This window comes from Agelaius phoeniceus, chromosome 26 (assembly GCF_051311805.1).
Source record: "Agelaius phoeniceus isolate bAgePho1 chromosome 26, bAgePho1.hap1, whole genome shotgun sequence".
In the NCBI taxonomy this organism is placed as follows: Eukaryota; Metazoa; Chordata; class Aves; order Passeriformes; family Icteridae; genus Agelaius; species Agelaius phoeniceus.
Window position 1 is genome coordinate 6,383,854 of NC_135290.1, and position 21,918 is coordinate 6,405,771.

General features: G+C 42.4%; 1 protein-coding gene across 7 annotated transcripts in view; it reads left to right on the forward strand.

Annotated features, from left to right (window-relative positions):
- TLK2 (tousled like kinase 2) overlaps positions 1–21,685 on the forward strand; it is a 43,017-nt gene extending 21,332 nt beyond the window's left edge. For all 7 annotated transcript variants that reach the window (XM_054649435.2, XM_054649442.2, XM_077190746.1 and 4 more), the window contains 14 exons: positions 490–582; positions 2,123–2,233; positions 3,373–3,509; positions 4,891–5,043; positions 8,790–8,856; positions 10,724–10,821; positions 11,198–11,279; positions 12,946–13,037; positions 14,068–14,157; positions 14,633–14,802; positions 16,234–16,372; positions 17,437–17,548; positions 18,456–18,563; positions 19,038–21,685. In XM_054649435.2, the coding sequence (XP_054505410.1) occupies positions 490–582; positions 2,123–2,233; positions 3,373–3,509; positions 4,891–5,043; positions 8,790–8,856; positions 10,724–10,821; positions 11,198–11,279; positions 12,946–13,037; positions 14,068–14,157; positions 14,633–14,802; positions 16,234–16,372; positions 17,437–17,548; positions 18,456–18,563; positions 19,038–19,211 (1,626 nt within the window). In that variant the 3' untranslated portion in view covers positions 19,212–21,685. The remainder of the gene's footprint in view (positions 1–489; positions 583–2,122; positions 2,234–3,372; positions 3,510–4,890; positions 5,044–8,789; positions 8,857–10,723; positions 10,822–11,197; positions 11,280–12,945; positions 13,038–14,067; positions 14,158–14,632; positions 14,803–16,233; positions 16,373–17,436; positions 17,549–18,455; positions 18,564–19,037) is intronic.
- The last annotated feature ends 233 nt before the right edge of the window (positions 21,686–21,918 follow it).

The window sequence follows — 21,918 nt, forward strand, 5'->3', positions numbered from 1 at the left end:
GATGAATACCTGTGTTTTCTGTCAGGACCACTTTAGAGCCTGCAGGTGTTGTCTTTGTCTGCTGGTGGCTGTGTGTGCTCATGAAAGGTCATAAAGTTGATACTCCTGCTAAGGACTGGGATTTGGTGTGGGGTTTTTTTCTTAAGCCTTTTTTCTGTGTAAGCTCTCCGACATAGAGACCACCAAAAAATATGCAAAACTCAGCTATAAATGTAAAATTCACAGGACACAGAGGATATTTTAGGCTGTTGAGAGTTACCAGTTTGTGCTCTTCAGAGCTCTGTGCTGGCTGACTGCACCTCCTGTGCTGGAGGAGCCCACCATGCAACAACAAAATGAATAATGGAGAACATTCTTCCCCTGAATGTCAGGATGCAGGGGATCAGTTCTTCTGAGGCTCAGCAGAGGGTTACACTGGGACTTTAGTGCTGACTATTTGAAACATTATCCATTTGTCTTAAACATGGTTATGGTGATTTTTCCCTACAGTCTGACCTCACAATGGAAAAAATATCTGCACTAGAAAACAGTAAGAACTCTGACTTGGAGAAGAAGGAGGGGAGGATAGATGACTTATTAAGAGTAAGTATTTAAAGTGGGACAACTCTTCTAAACACTGCTATCTAAAGGTACTTAGAATGCTTGTGCCAGCCAGGCTGCAGGGCAGGGGCTTGTATACCAGGTGTAGAGCCAACATTTGCAAGGTAAAACAAATCCAATGATCCCTTACCAGCAGGATAATGGTCTGGGCTGTGGACACTGTTTGGGTCTGATTGAACCTAAGCAGTATCTGGTTGTACAATGCAGAGTTGTTGTAGCTCTGGGGTTTTTGGCCTCAGCAGTGCTGTTCTCCCTTTGATCTGTTGCACACTTGTGTATTTTGCTGGTTAACCTAACATGTTTCTCTGCAGAATTCACAGAATCATGGAATCATTAAGGTTGGAAAAGACTTTGAAGATCACCAAGTCTAACCATCAGTGTAGCACCACCACCATGTTCTCACAAAACCATGTCCTCAAGTGCCACATCTGCGTTTTTTGAACACTTCCAGGGATGGTGACTCCCTTTTCCCTCCACCCAGTTACTCCCCTCTTCTAAGTCCTGAGGAGCTGACTCTGCCTTCTGTTTGGCAGCATGTTCACTAGCCTCTCAGTGGCCTGAGAAGCCGTGTTCTGAAATGCTCATTGAGAAGAATCAGAGACATGTATAGAGATGAGAATATCCTTTGGCCAAACCAAAAAAAAAAAAAAGCTCTTAACCCATTAGTATTCTTCAGTAAAAGATAAATACCTAAATACCTTCAAATCAAGGATCTTGTTTTAATGGAGGGAGGAGTTCTAATTGACTTAGCTTTCATCAGCTGGGAGAGGCAGCTCTTGTAAAGAGTTGGAAAGCATTAGAAAGCACATTAAAGGGAGTAGAGGGAAGGCTTTCTGTGTGTCTGGTCTCAGCACCTGAAAGAGCTCAGTCAAGCTCATTGTGTGCACATGTGTGCTTGTGGGAAACAATCCATGAGGCAGGAAATAGTTGCAGTTTTTTTTAATTATTTTTGTTTTCACAAGACCATTAGTTGGAAGGGAAATGGTTACATTTAACTCTGTTAATGAAAGTGATTACACATACAGTCGTGCTGCATGCTGTGGTGGTGTGAACCAGCAGCTGCCACTGGGAGCAGTCTGTGTAGAAGGGCTGATGGAAAGTGACTCAAAGAAGAACTTATCTGAAAATACAGTTTCCCTATCCTTTTACTCTGCCAATATTGTGGCTAAAGTGGGAGGATAGTCCAGCAATGACTAAGCTATTTTGAGACTTTGTAGCTGTGGCAAGGAGGTCTTAAATGCTTAACAAAAAAAAACCCAAAAAAACTTCTGCTTGTCTTCAATCTCTTTGTACTTTAGTTCCTTACGTGTAAACCAGGATGACAGAACTTCCTTGTTTTAGAGGGATGTTAAGGTGTGAGTTAAAAACTTAAAAGTTTGTCTTGGATGTTTTGCTAAACAAAACCTGTTCTTTTAGCCTGCTGATTGCTGACTTTAATCCCCATGGCTCTTCCTATGTGATGCTAAGTTTGCCTCTTCTGAGTGGTTTGAAGTCACAGACTTTGTTCTCTGTTCACTTTTAGGCCAACTGTGATTTGAGACGGCAGATAGACGAGCAGCAAAAGATGCTGGAGAAGTACAAGGAGCGGTTGAATCGATGTGTAACGATGAGCAAGAAGCTTCTTATAGAAAAGGTTAGCAGAGGACATCTCTGCAGCCACAGTTCATGTCCTTGAAAACACCTCTGTCTTCTTAGCAGTAAAAACCTGCTCCTGTTGCTTCAGTGATAAAAGATAACTGGAATTCTGTCTTGAATTACTTATTTGCAAACAGGAATGTAATCCAAAGGCTGAAGTGGTTCACAATGTTCAGATTTGGTCACTTGGCAGAGTGATCTCTTGCTTAAATGAAAGAGCTCGAAATGCAGCAGGCATTGCTTGATTTGGAAACCCATACACGTGAAAAGCAACGTTGTGCAGCTCTGGGAAGGCAGGAGCAGTGTCCCATTGTGCAGTGGAATTGCAGATACGCTCTGGGACATGGGCAGGCGATTTAGACCTTTCAAATGGCAAAGTTGGAGATTGTTGCTTTGTGTAACACTGAAAAAAACACACTGGGGACAGTGCCACGTTCACCAACATGCAGCCTGGTTCATTACAGAAAGATTTCCAGCTTTCCTGATGGTTAAACAGTGTAAGGGTTTGTTTACTCTTTCACCTGTTGGCCAGTTATGCCTATTGTTTGTGGGTACTGGATGGCAAAACTACTCGGGTGCTGGCTGGGACATGTCGTCTGTTTGAATTGGTTTTGTCACAGAGCTGATTGTTCTTGGCTGAGAAGGGCTCCCCTCTCCAGAGTGGTGACCTAGCAGAGATTGTGTCACTTCTGGACATGTACAAGACAAGGACTGAGCTAGCTGATCACTGTATCTTAGTCTTAATATTGATTCAAGGTACATTTTTTGTTTCTTCATCTCCTGAATAAGGGCCTGGTGAGAGCTGGGCCTGCAGTCTATCTTGGCTACTGATAGAAAAAGACAGTTTTAATCCTACTGCCAGGCTGATCTCAGCTGATCATAGGATGAGTGAGCTGCCCAGGCAGTCATCAGGAAGGAAGAGTGAGGATGAAATGTCATGATGGAGGTGAACAAATGCCTGCCAGACCAGTGTGAAGCACCAGCAGTAATTTGGTCAGTGATATTCAGCTGGGTTTCAGATAATCAGAACTGAAATAATAGAAAGTGGAAAGAATTGGTGGTGATTTAAAATGCAGCACAGCCCTTAGCTTAGTAATTTATAGCTTGTATATTTATGTGGCTTTATTTTGCTTTTAGTCAAAGCAGGAGAAGATGGCATGCCGGGATAAGAGCATGCAGGATCGATTGAGGCTGGGGCACTTCACCACGGTGCGGCACGGCGCATCCTTCACCGAGCAGTGGACAGATGGTTATGCCTTCCAGAACCTCATCAAGTGAGGACAAACAGAATTGTCTTTAACTTCAGAGGCAGAAATGGAAAAAAACCCTAGCAGTTGTGTGTGATGTCTTGCACGTCAGAATGTGAGAATGGTGTGACTGATGCATGGAAGGATCAGAGAGGAACTCCTGACAATGGGGAACTTCTTCACACTGATGTGAGAAATCCATCTCCACTGAAACTTCCAGAGACTGGAAGTGGAGTGAAATGGTTTGAGTTCGCCTCTGGGCCAACTGTTACTACCTGTCGGAAATCCTCAGCGCACCCACCTGGCTGTGTAGTGCTTGAGATGGAGGGGTGGACCAAAATCTCACATATATTGTGAATCAGTCAATTTGATTTGCATCCTTGCGTATATTGGTAAAAGAAGGCTAATTAGCTTGCACTATTTTTTTTTTCCCTTAAGTAGAAAGTATAGAAACTTGAAAGAGAAAATCCATACTATTTAACTTGTTTTGCCTTCTGGTAACAGTGATCAAAGAGGCTGCAGAAACCTGGAAATGAAGATCAGAGACCCTTTATGCGGGATATTAATGGAAATATCCAGTCAATTCCCACCTGGCCTAGACCTTTAAGTAGGACTCGGCAAATTAATTGCATTAGAGAGTTATGTGTGATCCTTTAAAATCACACCACTTCTCTGTAGTCTGACAGGGAGGTGCAGCTCTTGTTAGGCACAGATTAAGGACTTTATAATTCTTCCTTTGTTTATACTGGAAATCATGGAAAAAATACTTCTGGAATGCTTACCTGCAGTCTCAGTCCCTTTTTAAAAGGAAGTAGGTAAGCAAATGCTTAGGTCATTTAGACTTGAAATTTCAAGAGTGCTTTTGTCACTATAAAATGTTTGAGATAGTCTTTTCATCTTGGAGGAGAGACAGTTCCTTAGTGAAATCGGGAATGATGTTGGTTATATTCCAGAGAATTTGGGATAGCTTACCTGTACTTTTGAAGTGTAAGGATACTTTCTCAGACAGTGCCAGACTTCAGCAATAGTTTTAACAGGAAAATCTGAGATTTTGAACAGAGGCTTTTAGGAAAAAGTGTGTGGAAAGTTAGTGACTTGCCATGGATCCTAGGTTTCCATGGGGTTAGCAAGTCCTTTGGATGTCCTCTGCATGAATTAAACCTTTCACTTACTGGAAGATTTCTGTGAGCCAGGAAAATAATCCTGTTCTACGTAAAAATACCTTTAAAACTCTGACTCATCATATTTGGCACATTTCCCTTTTCTGTACAAAAATATTTTGTTACAAATCTTACAAGTGCAACTGATTTGAAATTCATGGGTCCAATCTGGTAAGAACAGATGCTGAAGACAACCAAGTGCACACCCATAGTTATCTGTCATGTTTTTTCTCCTCTCTGCTTTTCAGGCAACAGGAAAGGATAAATTCCCAGCGGGAAGAAATAGAAAGACAACGAAAAATGTTAGCAAAGCGGAAGCCACCCGCGATGGGCCAGACCCCTCCAGCAAGCACCGAGCAGAAGCAGCGCAAGAGCAAGACCAACGGAGCAGAAAATGAAACGTAGGTTCTGTGGCCTTCTTGGTGCATGGCAAAGCCACATGCTTTGATTAGAGCACAAAATATCTCCTGGGAAATGGAATCTTGCCCTTGCCTCCGGGCTTCACTCCATGAATGAATGTTGTGGAATTAGCCTGGCATTCAGCAACATCTTGCTCCAGTTCTAAATAGTTTTTGTTGAAGTAAAATAAGGATCATTGCTGAGTCCAGACTTGTATGAGCTTAACTTTATTTTTTTTATGAGTCCAGTAATTTTTTCAGTATTCTGTTGTGGTCAGGTTTGAAAAGTGGGCTCTGGCTTTAGTGTTGTATGTTCAGAATTGATATCAGTATCAGGGTATACATGGTGCTTTTTTTTTTTTTAAGGAAAACAAAATTGTACACATTTAGAAGCCTCAACTTCTGTATATTTACTGTGGAGAATTCTGAGTTACAAGTTTTGAAACAATTTATTTGGGATGCTGAAGCAGTAAGATGCTCTCTGTAGAGACAGTGCATTGAGCATTGGCCTGTTCTCCAAAACAGTTCTTCACACATAGGCAACTCAGGGAAATGGTGGAAGTGCTACTCTTCTCGTGTTTTGTTTTTGGTTTTTTTCCCCTGCCTCTTTTGAAATTACTGATGCTCTAAAAGACTTGATAGTCTTCTAGAGTAAAACTGGGACTTGAAAGAACTTTAGAACATTGTTTTTTCAGAAGCTTTTGTGAGTTGGAAGTACGTTTAGTCATAGACTTAGCCCTGCCTTCTCCTAGTTCCCTTTATTGACTTAATTTTATTGCTGTAGGCTAATACCATAACCCTCATTGACACTTTTCGCTTTTCATTATTAAATCTCCTGGGCTTGACTTGACCTCAAAGTTCCAGAAGCCCTTTGAATTCTTGGTCTTAATCTTTAAAAGGACATGTGAAGCAAAAGCTCCCACTGCCTTCACAGTCTCAGCAGAGATGGCACAAGACTGTGAATTGTGATATTCAGGGTGCCCTCGGCTCCAGCGCTGGGACCCCAGAGTGGGATACAGGTGCCTGAAGATCAGGTGGCTTGTGTTGGAGAGCACTGTGTGCTTTCTGCAAATAACTAAGTTGGTTGAAGACATTTCCCCCTCATTCTGGCCAAGGGAGCCTGAAAATAACTAAATAAAACTTTAAAGTCATCCTTTTTATTGCCAGGTTTGAGCTGGGAGGAGCAAATGGAATGTCTGTACGTGGATATTTTGAAATATTGCTATTCACAGTGGTTACCTTTCCCTTCCCAAGGACAGGATGAGCTTTCCCCATTTTTTGTGGGCTTCTTTTTCTCCAGCAGTCTGGTGCAGCTGTAGCATGGCTTATTCTGGAGACATGGCAGCACAGGTCCTGGTGAAATCCTGGTCACATCTGTGATGCTTCTGCTTGTGCTATGAGCCTGCCTTGGCATAATCCAGCTTTACCATGCTGTGCTAGGAAGCGTCTTGGGCTCCCAAGGCTTTTCTCTGTTTCTTACTGGTTTATCATTCTTCACTGATATGTTTTAGGGTGATATTTTTGTGGTTTAGAAAAGCTTCTTATCATGTACTTGATTAAAAACTGCTTGCCAGTGTATGGATATGGTTCATGTGGAGTGTTGTAGTTTATGTGATAACACTGGGGTTTTTGCAAGTCAGCTGTAGCAACTGGACTGACTGACTACTTGCTTAATCATTAGTTATCCAGTAAGTGCATTTGTTGGACCATTGTGTATCAGGAACAAAATTTTATGACCTCTGGAGGGAGGCTTTTCCCTTCAGTTTTTGGAACTCTTACAGAGGCTGATTTTTAGGCAATTTCAATATAAATGTTTCTAAAAGTTGAATGAGAAGCAGACAGCCAAGTTCCTTTTTGATTTTTGGTTCCTCTGTGGTTTATGGTTGCTGCTGTGTCTTAAAAAGGAGAGGAAGGTCCTGTGATGCAAATTTAAACACAAGCTCTCCCAAAATGAGTTTTCTAGTCTGTGAATGAGAAAAGAGTTTTCATTCAGGAAGATTATTCTGCTGGGGCTGGTTGAGATTCATTAGGGCAGCCTTTAGCTGTGCTAGAGGTAGGTAGGGTGTTTCTAGCATGTTTCTGTGAAACAGGGCAGTGTTTGTCTCAGAGCCCCCTTGATTTTTGTTATGGTTGCTGTGACAGCTATTTTGGGCATTGTTAGCCTGGTGGTGCTCGTTATATCTCTGCCCTAATGAGTAGACTGATGGTGTTTGTTATTTGTGCACAAACATATGTGCAAACCTTGTTGCTGGTTTATTCAGATTACTCTTTATTCCTTACACAGCAACAGCAACCAAAGAATCACAGAATCACAAAGACCTAAACTCTCGGGACAGTCTTTAAGATTATCTGAATCTAATTAAAATTTATGCTGTGTGTGTGAATTAGAATCGTAGAATCACAGAATATCCTGAGTTGGAGAGGACTCACAAGGATCCTCAAATCCAGCTCAGGGCCGTCAGCAGTTTTATAAGGAATGAGACAACATGTGACCATTTTTGGTACTGGCTTTGTTTTTCATGTATCTTTAATTTGTAATAAGGAGTTCCTTCTGCTCAAGATTCTTTCATAGGGAAATTGGCTTATGAGTTTTTCATTAAATTTATCAGGTAACAACTACTTTAGGCCTTGTTTCAAGTACCTGAACTCTGTGCATTATCAACAGAGGGAAGTTGGGACATTTCAAGATGAGCATTTGATGAGCTGAATGCTCTCACCTCGCAGTTTACTGAGTAAGGTCCCCCTGCACAGCCATAGGACTCGGTTCCCCCTTGAAAGAAGTTGAGGTGTTGATGCTCTGGAGGCCTCCTGCACTAACCTTGTGTGAAAGTACTGTGTAGAGCATAATTGGTGTTGCAGAAATCCTCCTGGGATATGCTTTGAACTCAATTTAGGTATAGAAGAAGATATTTGCATGCTGTCACGTGCAGATCTTGTTTACAGAGTGAACAGATGCAATTGATAAGCATGTCATAGCTTTATGTTCACATATGATGCTTTTACCAAATTCCTTGTTGGTAGTAATGAGATGGTTAATATAGTGATAAATTTTTCTAGTCTTAAAGACCTCAGTGTGTCATTGCATTTCACTAGTGATGGGCTCTGTCACTCTTTTAGTGTAAGGCGCAGAAATTTTGCCCATAATTTACTACCAATAAAATAGGGATTCTTTTCCTTAGCCCATTGCTTCTCCTAACTACATGTGAGGTTGAAAATATGATAAAGTAAATTTCCAAAGGTTTCCCTGGAAGCCACTTGACAGAACCTGAAACAGGAAAAAGTTCTGAATCTCAGGTCATTGCTCTGTTCACAGTGGCTGTGTGGCCAGGTGTGCTTCTAGTCTCAGAGTGAATAGCTGGATTGAATTATCCAGCTTTAATATAAAGAAAAATCTGAAAATGAGTCAGTAAAGCGAACTTTACACAGAAAAATAAGATGTGGAATATTTGGGCTTCACTCTTCTATATTTAGATTATGGTTTAGCTGTCTTCTTTAAAAGTCAGTAGCCTATATGGGTGTTATTAGGAGCTTGAATTTGAAATTAATGGATATTGTTAAGGTTTAAGGTTGTGTTCTCCTTTAGACTGATTATGAAAAAATATAAGTTGCAGAGTTTATCTAAAAATTTTTGTGCTAGCTGTTGATCTACCCTGTGGAGTTGTTACTTCCACTGGCAATGTGCATTCTATAGATTGCTCACTTTATGATGTTTGGAAACCTAATGTGTTGAGTCTTCCTTTTTCATGCAGGTTAACATTAGCAGAATACCATGAACAGGAGGAAATCTTCAAACTCCGACTAGGTCATCTTAAAAAGGTAAGAACTAGTTGCAGCAAAGGCTTTTTGTGCAGTATTCTGTGAACGAGAGCATTTCTCTGTAGAGGTCACTAGTCGTTTGATAATCAAGAGGGTTTTGCAGTTTCAAGGATTAGCCAGAATTTTGTAATAATTTTTTTTGGGGCGGTGATATTCACAGAAGATGTTCTTTGCTTCAATAAATAGCTTTCTCTGTCCTTACAGTTAGGATTTCGTGCAGAAATTCTACTTTTTTGATACATCTTCTGTCACTGTGACCTGTCTAGTGATGGACTCTGAATGTGTATAACATGAGGGAACAGTAAGGAATGGACCAAGGGAAGAAAATTATAAAAACAGAACAAAAGAATGCAAGTCATTGACTTGCTCAGTTCTTTGTTATATTGAGTAACCAGTGTTATCACTCCAATAAAATCTCTTGGGCTGTTGCAAGCCAGTCCTGTTCAGGCAGCGGCACTGCACGTTTGTTCTCAAATACCTTGGCCTCAGTAGAAACTGTACCTGCAGGTGAGGTTATATTTAGATAAGCTGTTGGTTACCTTGAAAGTGATTGTGGTGACCTATAAATGAGTTTTCTGGAACGCTTCAACAGATGAAATATTGGGAAAAAAAGTAGCTGTCTTCTGCCATTTCCTGGTTAGGTGTGATCTTTGCTAAGGTCAAGGAGTTTTCTTTTGGAAATGAACCAAAGAGGAAGTAAATGTCTTGCTGGAGTGCCTCTTCCTTTCTCAGGTGGTGCTCGAGCTCTGCATTTAGTTTTTTTCCTGTAACCGTGACACACAAGCTGAATGCAAGGCTTCATTAATGTGTCTGTACTCCTTGTTATTTTCTGTGGAAGGGAAAGGTTACTGCACACCCAGAATCTGCTGACAGTCTGCCCATTATGCTTTATTGACCTGTGAACAAAGAGAAGTGACACAGGCAAGAGAATGCTGTTGGCATGCTGGCTCTACAGGTCCCGTATTGCTCCAGGGGATTAACTGCAGGTCCATCTATCCTTGGCATAACATTGCCCCCCTGGAATGGAGGAATCCATTTGGAAATGGACCTTAATAGAAAATGAAGTAATGTGTTGGGATCGTGGCATTGTCTGAAGCTGTGCTTACCCTTCTCCACTTTTGGAAACTGGCTCATTCTTTATATCTAAAAATAGAACCAGTTGGAAAGGAAAGGAGCGGAGTCACAAGACAGATGGGTAACAGTGTCCCCTGAGTCACATGCACAAATTGTACTGCTCAGGGAGCATGTTTGAATTGAGGGTTGCAGCCCTGGCCACAATGATGTGAATTCTCATGTAATTTTTGAGGGCACCAGAGCTTCCAGCTAGACAAACACTATGTCAGAACTTCCACGTGGCATTGAGGAACACTCTGACCTGTTTGAGCAGTTACCACTAGTAGAATATAATGTCATTCTCTCACACTTCCCATCCTGTCCAGATGCTGCCCCATCCCATATGTCATCTTGACATCCCTGCTCTAACTGCTGAGGGTTGTCTTCTTTCTCTTGTCCCACCAGAACTGAAATTCCTTCAAAAACAGCTGCATGGCACTTATTTGGGGAAAGAGCAAGACCAGAGCAACAAGACTTCTTAATTACAGAAACTATTATAAACAAGGAGGTGTAAAGATATGTCTCCTCCTGTCTATGTAGGTGTGAACAGAACTGCTCAGTCAGTTTCCATTCCTGTTACTCGCCACATGACTGCAAATTGACTCTGACCATCTCTGTGATCTCCCAGACACGTTTTATACCAATAACCTCTTCAAAAGTGGAATTGCATTTGTGTTTCCATAAGTCAGGTGGAAACACTACCTGCAGTACCTTACAGAGTGTTGTGTTTACCTTTTGGTTTTTCCTTGTGCAGGAAGAAGCTGAGATCCAGGCAGAACTGGAACGACTAGAGAGGGTTAGAAATCTGCACATCAGGGAATTGAAAAGGATACACAATGAAGATAATTCACAGTAAGCACATAGGATTCAGGGATAAGAACTTAAAGTAATTTTTTATTTGTTCTTTTCATAACGAGAAACAATCTTTTCATAATCTCTTACATAATCCTTTTTAAATTGATTTTATAACTCAATAGTCACTTGATTGTGGGGTGGTACAGGTATAGCTTTAAGTTCATGTAAGACAGGCTTCCACATTCATCAAGGTACCCTTAAATAGCCTTTCATTAGTGCAGAGTGATCAAATAGCATCAAATTTGTCAGATATTAACACAATTATATTTCTCTGTCTGAAAGTGAAAACATAATTTCTTAGCTGTGCAGTAGCTGTAATTTATTGTGCAGAAGTAATTGTTTCTGTCTTCTTACACTGTGTCTTTCTTACCAGATTTAAAGACCATCCAACGCTAAATGATAGATATTTGTTGCTACATCTTCTGGGTAGAGGTGGCTTCAGTGAAGTATATAAGGTAACTTGGAAATGGCAATCTGGTGTAATCTGGATCTGCAGGAAGCAGAGTTTTTACACGTGTTTTCTCAATGCTGTACAAGTTATGGAGGGAAGAAAGGAGTACAAAGCTCATGGTGCATCTGGCTTGTATTAGACATCAGAGTTGAGATTTTCAGGTGCTCGCCTTGTCCTCAGGGATCAAATTTCCTTGAAATGAGTGTCAAAAAGTGTTGCACCAGGTCTTCAATTTTTGCTAGGACAGAGAAGCAAACCACTTGTTTCTTCAAATGCTATGCACAAATACCTGGAGTGGCTAAGCCTTACTGAGACAGCACAGCAAGTCTGAACATCTCTGTAAATAAGTGAAAATAGCTCCAATAATAAGAGCAAAGCCTGTACTTCCTGGGGGTATATGGCTCTTGTGCCTCTTTTTCTTGTGCCTTCATTTTACCCTCTGAAATAGCAGACTGGGGACAGTGTGTGTGTGTTTGTGTAGTTTTGGGAATTCCTTAGAGCTGAGAATTCCCGGTGTCAACACTCTTAACAACCAAGACCTGGGATACTTTGGTGCTTGTTATTTGACTATTACACTTAGAGCTATTCCACTTCTCAGTATACCCCATTTGTACTGAGAAGTTTGGAATTCATGTTGAATTTGGCTAGAATGGATATAATTGTGCCAGTGCAAACATTGGAAACTTCATGGTGCTTTATTGTTCTGATGCAGCACAAAAATAGGAACCTAAACTAAGGGGACTAGACTGCTCAGATGGGGGGGGGGAAGTGTGAGCTGTGTCTAAGTACTTTGAACTGCTTTGCTGACTAAGCAGAAAGTTTTGGCTCCACAGATGAAAGCAAGAGGGCATGAGTATTTCCTACCTGCCTGCTCTTAAGAGTTGTAACTATTATTAAAACAGAGAAGTGCTTAGCCCTTCCTCTTGGCCAATCTATTAAGCATTAGGAATTAAGTAGACAACTTCTGAGATGAACACACATTATGCCTGTTTACTTACCACAGCATTTTGTCCTGACCTGGAAATCATTATATTATTGTTGCTGCTCTCAGGCAAGGTAGAAGATTTCTGCATTGCTCCGTGAGTGCATTTTCAGAGGTCCATTCTTTAAGGACTGTTTAAATAATAAAGAAGTGGAGGGAAGGATAAAGCACAGGATCACACAGCTCTGCTAAATTCTTGAATTCTCCAGCTTTTATATATGCTGAAACATTATGCTTTAAGTTGGAGAGCTGAGCTACCAGTGTGAAACAAAGCATTGAAAAATCTTCTGTATTTTGAGGGTTCTTTTTTATTAACTCAAGTGTAGAAAATGAATTTTGGACTTGGGGGAATAATAGCAGGGTCTTTCCCAGTATAAAAACTGTCTATATTTTAGTAATTTAGTCTTCCTGGTCCTTTTGCAACTCTGGTAGTAAAATGCCAAAATCAATGCAGTGTGAGTTAGATCCCATGGCGAAGGTCAGATCTAAGTGCAGAATATTCAGTTGTTTTCAAAGTTGCTTGCATTCATTAGTGCAACATATTAAATCAAAATGTGGGTTTGCTTTTCCCTCACTGTTTTAATGTTGATTTCCTGGGTGGGGATATTGGTTTGTTAGAGCTTGTCTGCTTTTGCAGTATTAACTTCAGACTGTGATTCCTACTGATTTTCAGCTCTTCTCTCTGCAGGCATTTGATTTAACAGAACAGAGATATGTAGCTGTGAAAATACACCAGTTAAATAAAAACTGGAGGGATGAGAAGAAAGAAAACTATCACAAGTAAGTGAGTTTGTAAAGCAGCCAGCAACGTTCCCAATTCCTCCTGCATTTGGTTATCCAGTGCCTGTGAACAGGCTGCCAATTTTTTTCCTATCTTTGCTGCATTTCAAAAGCCACTTTCTATCCCAGTAGCTACTTGCAAAAGTTCTGGTCAGATTAGAAATATTTTAAATATGTGCATATGCACACAAAGTTTTGTATAAGCCCTGTGCCTCTGCATTTTAAAGCATCAGTGCTCTGTGAGAAAAGCGCTGAAGTGGCTTCTCTCTGAAATGTTCAAGCAGTTCCGTGGGAAACAGCTTTTCCTCCCCATCTTTCAGGTACATACCTGCATTGTGCTCTCTGGAAGCCTCCCCCTTCCCTTTGTTTTCTAGAATAAGTGATCGTAATTGTGGCTTTCCACTACCTGAAGGGAGCCTGCAAGAAAGATGAAAATAAACTTATTTACGAGGGCCTGGAGTAACAGGACAAAGGAGGAATGGCTTCAGCCTGAAAGAGAGCAGGGTTAAAATAAATTAATTTCTTCTTAGGAAGAAATTCTTTACTGGAAGCTTTTTGCTGTTGGTAGCTCTTGCTCCCTAATGCCATGGGTTAGATAACTCTGCAGAGTGACAGCCAAGCCTTCTCCAAGATAAAGCTGTGTTCTTAATTCCCCAACAAATCACTGGGACAAATTAATCTGAATTTGAAACCTGGAAATCAGGCTGCTAAGCATCATGGAATTCTAGAACTTGCTGATTTTTGTATTCAGCTGTCTTGAATCTCTTAAGGATTTATGAGGCTATTCTATTTTGGCAAGCAGTACCATTAATCAAGATAAGTTATGTAGCATTGCTAGGGTTGGAGCTGCACTGGAGTTTTGTGGTTCTCAAGAGCTGTTCTGTGCAGTTCCTCCTTCACTTGATTTGTCTGAAGCTGTCTGAGGAATGTGCATGGGTTTGATTGGAGCTGGATGCTGTGTGGTGTGTCTGGATTCCCTATTAGAATTAAGTCACTTGTATGACTAATGCTCAGACTTTGCTGTTTTCAGACATGCATGTAGAGAGTACAGAATTCACAAAGAACTGGATCACCCTCGAATAGTTAAACTATATGACTACTTCTCACTGGATACTGACTCGTAAGTTGTGTTGCTCTGTCCTTTCCCATGGTTTGACCAATTCACTAAAGACAAAGTATTTAAAACTTTTCAGGAAAGTCCAGAAGGTGTCCACACCAGTGTTAGACTTTACTGCAGAGATAATCAAGGTGTACTTCCAGCATACACTGGTTTTCTGGAGACTCCAGCTCACAAACTAATGTGGTGTATTCTGTCAGATGTGGTGCTTTGCTGGTAAATCCTGCTCTTGACCCTGGGCAAATGCCACATCTGATACTGCTTTCAGCCTCTGGGTCTTTAATGGGGAATCTCAGACCTTTGTACTGTTGAGCATTGAGGCCTGTGCTCCTGGTAGCTTACTTTTAGAAAGGGATTCATAGGCTGAAGGACTCTTAATTTAATATATTGGCCAAATGGGTGAGTTACAGACAAGCAGTAACAGTGTTCTGGTTTATATCAGGTGCCTTAATTGTAACAACTCCTATTTTTCTTTCAGGTTTTGTACAGTGTTAGAATACTGTGAGGGGAATGATCTGGACTTCTACCTGAAACAGCACAAGCTAATGTCGGAGAAAGAGGCACGATCCATTATCATGCAGATTGTGAATGCTTTAAAATACTTAAATGAAATCAAACCTCCCATCATACACTATGACCTTAAACCAGGTATGCTGTGTTGGCATGCTTAAGGATGCTAAGGAAATGTAATGGGTTACAGGTAATATGAGGCAGTTTCCTTTGTTCAAACCAGCAGAAAGAAGACAGGGCTGTCTGGGAAAGCTAACTTGCAGCAAGAAAAAAAAACGTAAAATGCATAGAACCTTTGGAAAATGTGTAAAGGGCGTTTTCTGCCAGAATTGCAACATAAAACAAGGAGGAGTAACATGTAAAACAAGGAGGTGTAACATTTTCAAGAATGAGACCTTAAACCACCAAATGGCTGTGTTAGTTTTCTTAATGTCCTGCTTGTATTCCGCTTCAAGAGCTTGTTATTGCTTCATAAAGTCTCCCACAATTACTGGTGTGCTTCATGTTCCCATTCTTCTGGCTTATTCTTTCTGTAATCATCTGGCTGATAATTTAATGGCAGAAGCCAATTTTGAAATGTTTGTTTTTTCGTATTGTGTGTCAGCTCCCAAAGCTGAGGACGCACAGTCAGATGGCTCAGGTTTGCCTTTGAGTTAATTCAGTTACATCTGCCGTGGAGAAGATCCTCCCCAAATGGTGTTGTATATTTTCCTTTTACTGCTGGGGCAGAGCCACAAGGGAGAAAATGGAAATGCTTCATTTTGCGATGATGCATATTGGCTACAGAGCTTTTTTCCTAATCCAGTAAATTCATCCATCTCTTTGGGCAGTTATCCCTAGCTTGTCTCCCTGTACTGGTGGCACCTCATCAGCATTGTGTAACTGGTTTGTGATGTGGTTTGTTGCATCAGCATGAGGAATGTGTACGGGAGATGGTGCTGTTGCACTGGTTGTAGTGACCCTGTTTCCTCCCCGGCTGTTCCCAAGTTGTCTGGGTTCTGCCTGCAGCTGCCTAGAGCTGTGATTCATCTGCTGCCATCACACACAGTTTTGCTACTTTATTGTTGGCTTGGAGAAAAACAGTGATGATCTGACTTCTTGATGGGTTTATAAAAGACTCTTGCCTAAGCAGTCATTGTCCTTTTTGAGCTTAGAAAGTCACTGTCAGGAAGGAGAAAATTTCTGGCATGTTGAGAAGACAGGGCAATTCAAAACTTATGGGCAGAATGAGTCATAACTGTGTATGTGTACTTCTCTCCTTAATCCTCCTTTTTGACCTGCCCTTCCAACAAGATCTTCAAGAGGGGTCAAAGCCTGGGCTTGAAGTTCATTTGGCTAACAGGGCTCAGGATCTGGAGGCTCCAAGCAATATGAGGTCACTAGGTCATTCAAGATGAGTAGATCAGCTCTAGCACTTGGTAGTCCCTGAGTTGTTTCTGAAGTTCAGGATTTTGAGAGTTAAAACATCTGGTGCAGGTCACTGTAGGTCCCTTGTCCTTGTGCAGGGCTCAATGCAATTTTATTCTTGATAAATGTGTATCCTAAGGGCTGTTTCCTTCCTCTCTCTAGGTAACATTCTTCTAGTCAATGGTACTGCATGTGGAGAGATAAAAATCACAGATTTTGGACTTTCCAAAATCATGGACGATGACAGCTACAACTCAGTTGATGGCATGGAGCTGACATCACAGGGGGCTGGTACTTACTGGTAAGCAATGCCTGGGGCACTTGCAAGTTATGATCAAGAACAGTTTATAAACAGCTTTGGAAGTGCGTCAGCTCTCTGTGTGTGCTGCTATTAGCTTGACACACTGGAGGTTTGAGACCCTGGCAACTGCTTTTATTGTCACACGGCTCTTTTTGAGGCTGGCAGCTTTTTACTGTTCAACAGGTCAGTGTTTGAAAACCAGCTCATATTCAAAAGGCTGGTGAAAAGCTGCTTATGCTGCTGAGATAGCGAGCTCTGGAGTGCGGCTTGGCTGCTCTTTCACAATCCAGAGTGGCTCCGTCTTGCATCTTAAGCAAGAACAAGGGAAATACTGTACCTATTTGGAAATTCAGGTGCATCAGGGAGATAAAAAGAGTATTCTTCTGAAATTAGGAGGTGAAGATCCCTAGCTAGCTCTCGAAAAATCTCATGGTGTTGTCTATTCACTTGAATGACATGTTTTCACCAATTCTTTATCTTCTGTGCCAAGTGTCACTGTATCACCCTTGGTTGAGATCAGATACTTGGTGAGTGCCACCGAGTGTGACTCTTAGATGTCACGCAAGCTGCAAACTGTCACCATGGGCAACAGAAAATTTGTTGGGCCATTCTGTGTTGTACAGCTTTGTTTTGTTCCTAGAAATTAAACTAGCTGTACCCTGAGTGAAGCTGAATGTCTTTAACTGGGGCATGGCATATGGGGTTGTATTTCTAGAAATATGTATTTTGGCTGTGTGCTTTTCATTGTGGAATTGTTGGCCAAGCCCTTTCAACAGCAATTATGAGTTCTGAAGGTAAAAGAGAATGGGCTTGTTTTACGTGCTCTGGTGAAAAGAAACTGACTGTGCTGACTAGCTCAGAACACAAGCATCTGGAGAGTCCTTGGGATCACTGTTCCCAGAAGGAGTAGGCATTGGTGATCTTGGCCCAGAGATGCACAGGAATGAAATGGGACCCTTGAGTCCCAAGCCAGTATCTCATCATAGAATTTTCTGTTCCAAAGGAAATCATAGAAAATACTTGAAGCTGCTGCTCATAACTTCTTAACACTTCCTTCTAATCAGGTATTTACCACCAGAATGTTTTGTGGTCGGGAAAGAACCTCCAAAGATTTCAAATAAAGTTGATGTCTGGTCAGTGGGAGTCATCTTCTATCAGTGTCTATATGGCAGAAAGGTAAGGTGTTTAATTTCTTTTCTTAGTGGTGTTTCCCAAACCTTTTGGGAGGCAACCCAGGCTTCTGCTTCCTTCTCCACAGACTTAGAATGTGCTCCCTTGTCTCCTTGCCATCAGTTCCAGGGCAGAGTGCATGCTAATTGGAAGTGGGGAGCATAGACTAGGCTGTGTTGTGCTCTACCTTTAGCATTTCCTTCAGAAAAGACATTCTGCAGAACATCTCTTTCCACCGGGCATGTTCCCACTGAGGCTGCTTTGGGCAGGACAGGTGTGTCATTCGTCATCTGAAGTTTTTGGTCTGGTCTTGTCTGTGACACTTTCCATGCCCTGAGTCTTTGTTGGTCTTGATGGCTGCAAGTGCTATGGGGGGGAAAGAAAGTAGACCCACTTAGGAGTTTTTAGGATGACTTTTTTGGAAGGGAAAAGCGTGGATCAGGAAAAGGTGATTTGTCAGCTTTATGACAACAGGAAAGATAGGATGGAGAAGGGAAAGGAGTCCATGGGCTCTTGTTTTCAGGAGTCCCTGGTAACTAAATGTTGTGAAAACTGGGGCTTTCACACATGCTGCTCAGTGCTGTCAGTCAGACACATGGAACCAGCCCAGCAGAGATGAGTGGGTGAATCTCTGCTAGCTCAGGTGGATGACAATGGTCTAACAGACCCACAAGGTCTGGAAGCAGGTGGAGATCCCTACTGGGCAAGCCAGACATGTTCCAGCTTGATCCCTTTTGTTCATTTGAGCACGGGACACAATGTGTCCTGGTCCTCTGGTATCCGCAGCACCTTCCCAGCAGTTGTGGGCTGCTTGCCTGGAAAAATGCTGATGTCAGGTGATGATAAGCAGTAGAGCTATGGGATTTTTATGCCTGTCACCAACCTTTAACGACTTTTTTCTTTCTTTTGGTAGCCCTTCGGTCACAACCAGTCACAACAGGATATCTTGCAGGAGAACACAATCCTGAAAGCTACTGAGGTGCAGTTCCCTCCAAAACCAGTAGTCACGCCAGAAGCAAAGGTAAATCTGCTTGAGGTTCAGGCAGCACAGGCAGTTCCAGCCTCCTGATTTTCATAAAGCCAGAAGGAGTTCTGTGTTTAATGCTCACCTATCACACAGTCATCAGTGGCTTTGCATGTCCCATCCTTGGAGGTGTTCGAGGCTAGGCTGGATGGAGCTCTGAGCAGCCTGGTCTAGTGACAGTGTCCCTGCCCATGGCAGGGAGGTTGAAATGACATGAGCTATAAGGTCCTTCCAATCCAAACCATTCTGTGATTCCATGATTACTGCAGCTGTCAGGCTGAGCAGTGAACACTGGGTGCCTCTGCCCATGCTTCTCCTGGTCCAAAATGAGATTTAGTGCAAGAGCTAGGCTGTGTATAGGGAAGGAATTTTGGCACTGGGGTTGTCACATTGGCCCCACTCCCAAAGAATCAAAATCTTCCTGTTTCTGTCATAGAAACTAATTCTTGCTTTGGCTTTGGGGTGCTGCAGGCGTTCATCCGGCGGTGTCTGGCCTATCGAAAGGAGGACCGGATAGATGTCCAGCAGCTGGCCTGTGACCCCTACTTGCTGCCTCACATCCGCAAATCTGTATCCACAAGCAGCCCAGCTGGAGCTGCAATTGCATCAACCTCTGGATCATCCAATAACAGCTCTTCAAACTGAGACAGAATAATAGGCCAAAAACTGCTTGAGAAACCGGCAAAAAGACTTTCAGAAACACCTTTGGAACAGAGGAATCCACAAGGGTCTCAAGAAACCTGTACCAGGTGCTTTTTTCTCTTGCTTTTTTCCATCCATAGAGCATGACAACATCAACTCTCATCAAGAAAGCCTTCAGCATCTAGGCCGAGCCATGTGGATAGGAGATGGCTTGAGGTTTATCCAGTCAGTGACCACAAAAGCGTGGCTGCTCTGAGCAAGGAGGGGAAACTCAAGAAAAAAAACAAAAAGACATGGTTCCATGTACTGTGAACTTCTGAACATGCAGCCTTGGGGAATCCAGGACGCCGTGTGTGCTTCATATGAAGAATGTGGACTTTGGAAAAAAGACTGGGCTAGTCCAGTGTTGATATTTAAACATTGTTCTTTTTCTTTTAATAAAGTTTAGGTAACATCTCCTTGAAAAGCTCGAAGCACCAAGGTTCAGCTGGGGATGGTATATGACTCTTTGCCCTTTGGAGGGGAAAAAAGTTGATCCTGCCTGTTCATGGCACTAGAGTTAGTGTTTTACCCCTAATTAATTTCAATTTTTTTAAAATAACAATTTTTTGGAAGAAAACAGTTTTCTGGTCTTAGTGAAACCCGTATTAGCAGGTATGTGGCAGTGTCCATTCTGCAGCTGGTGCAGCTTTCTGCTCCTTTGGGACGGCCTCTTAGGAATGATTCACCTTCTCAGGAGGGTGGTGAAGCCCTGGGAGGACAGGCCTGCGTCACTCTATGATCAGAGTGGATCACAGCTCAGGCTGCCACAAGGTCTCAGCTGCTGCTTCATCGCTCTCCCAACGGTTGCACTGTTTTAATGTGTTGAAGTGCTGCTGTTTTTGCAGACCCAGCCCATCATGCTCATATTGCTTTCCACACTTGTGAGCCTGATCTTGGCTGGCAGGCAGAGAGCAAGTGGGGATTGAAGCACGGCTCAGGTGTCACAGGTGTGATCTGTGCCCACACAGCTCTCTATTGAGCTTGTTCATGTTAGAGTGTTCTGAAGCTGAAGCCTTGTCTGCTCCTTTCTGTTGGGTGACTTGGCAGCAAAGCTTCCAATCTCCCTCAACAGTTTTCAAACTTGCTGACTCATGAAACTTGCTGCCATCACTGCATCCAATTTCAGATGGCAGGGAATGAGATAATGTTCTTGAAAGGAGCAAACACCCTAATTATTGTCTCCTGTAAACTGCGTGGAGGGGTCTTGTACCTTCAGCTGGATCTGCCTGCTGTGTAGTGGGGAGCCTCCCACTCTGCTTCCTTTTCCCTCCCACATAGAAGGAAAACTGAAAACACAAAAAGCGCAGCAATTGAACATGTGGCAGCCAGGTTGGAGTGCTCCTAACATGTGGCGGGAGTTCTTAGCCAGAAATATTTAAAGATGCAGTGTTGAGGAGCAGGGTTTGTCCCAGGGGGGAGACGAGCCCTGCACTACTGCAATTCGGGATGCTGGTTAAAAAACAAACCACCCTGTGCGCACTTCCCAACCCAGTCCCTGGCCCGCTGTGGGCTGGGAGATCCTTTGTGGGACAGCTCCAGGATTGTACCCAGAGCTGTGGCAGCCTGTGGGCTGTTTGGGTGGTTCTGTTACCCCACTGGCATCTCCTGGCAAGTGCTGTTCTCCATCATGCACTCAGAATTGCCACTTGTCCGCCTTATTGTAAGCCATCATCTGCAAATACTGTGCTTAAACCTGATCAGGAACTTGTTAACTAAGAAATGGAGCAGTCTGTTGGAGTTAAGCAACAGGCCAGGGAAGTGGAGAACTCTGCTGCTTTGATTTTTCTTACTATTTTTGTAGTGACTCTTGGGCTTTTAATTGGATTTACTCCCTTGCAGCTGCATTTAGGGTGGTGTCTAAACTGCTGTAGTGTTTTATACAAAGAACAAAAATACTGCATCTTTAAATCCTCAGCCATCCTCTCTTAGCCCTTTCCATGCCTGCTGCTCTAAGCCAGAAGTTAATTGTCCAGCAAGGAGCTTCACAATGTTTATTAAGCCTCTGTCAGGAGAAATCAGGGTTGGTGCTTCATCCCATTTGCCGAAACTGATTTGGTATCTGTCCACATCGGGGAGAATTCTAAAAGGGTTTTTTTCTATCCTGGTCCCATTGTTTCTTGGCCATCCAGTGTGTGCATCTCTGTGGGTGTGATTAGTTTTGTGTCAAAAGCATCTATTCCTGCTGTGTGACACCCAATCAGGGCCAGGGGACAGTGACGGCTTTTTGGGGCTGACAGCAGGGAAGAACCCTGGTAGAATTCTGGCTGCAACACTTCCCTTGTTAAGATGGGTTTCACTTCCAATAACAGACCCTATTGCCACACTGTTCATTTACTTAAAGTGTATGAAGAATTTGTAACTTAAACCAGGCCAGACTGTTTTGGCTCTACCCAACAGATGAGATATGGATATTAAAATAAGTTTTAAGAAACTGATTTGCTTGGCTTTTACTGTTTTTCTGCTCTGGGCATTGGCATGAGCTCTCTTGCAGTGGCTGCACAGAGATGACACAAGACAGGATGAGGAAAGATGGAGGAAGGGTGTATTCCATAGCTCAGAGCAGTGAGATCTCTGCATCAGAGGGGGAATTGCTGAAAATTACTGAGTCACTTAATTACTGATATTGATCTTGTCCTGGAATGTAAATTAGAAAGCTGAGGTGGATTTG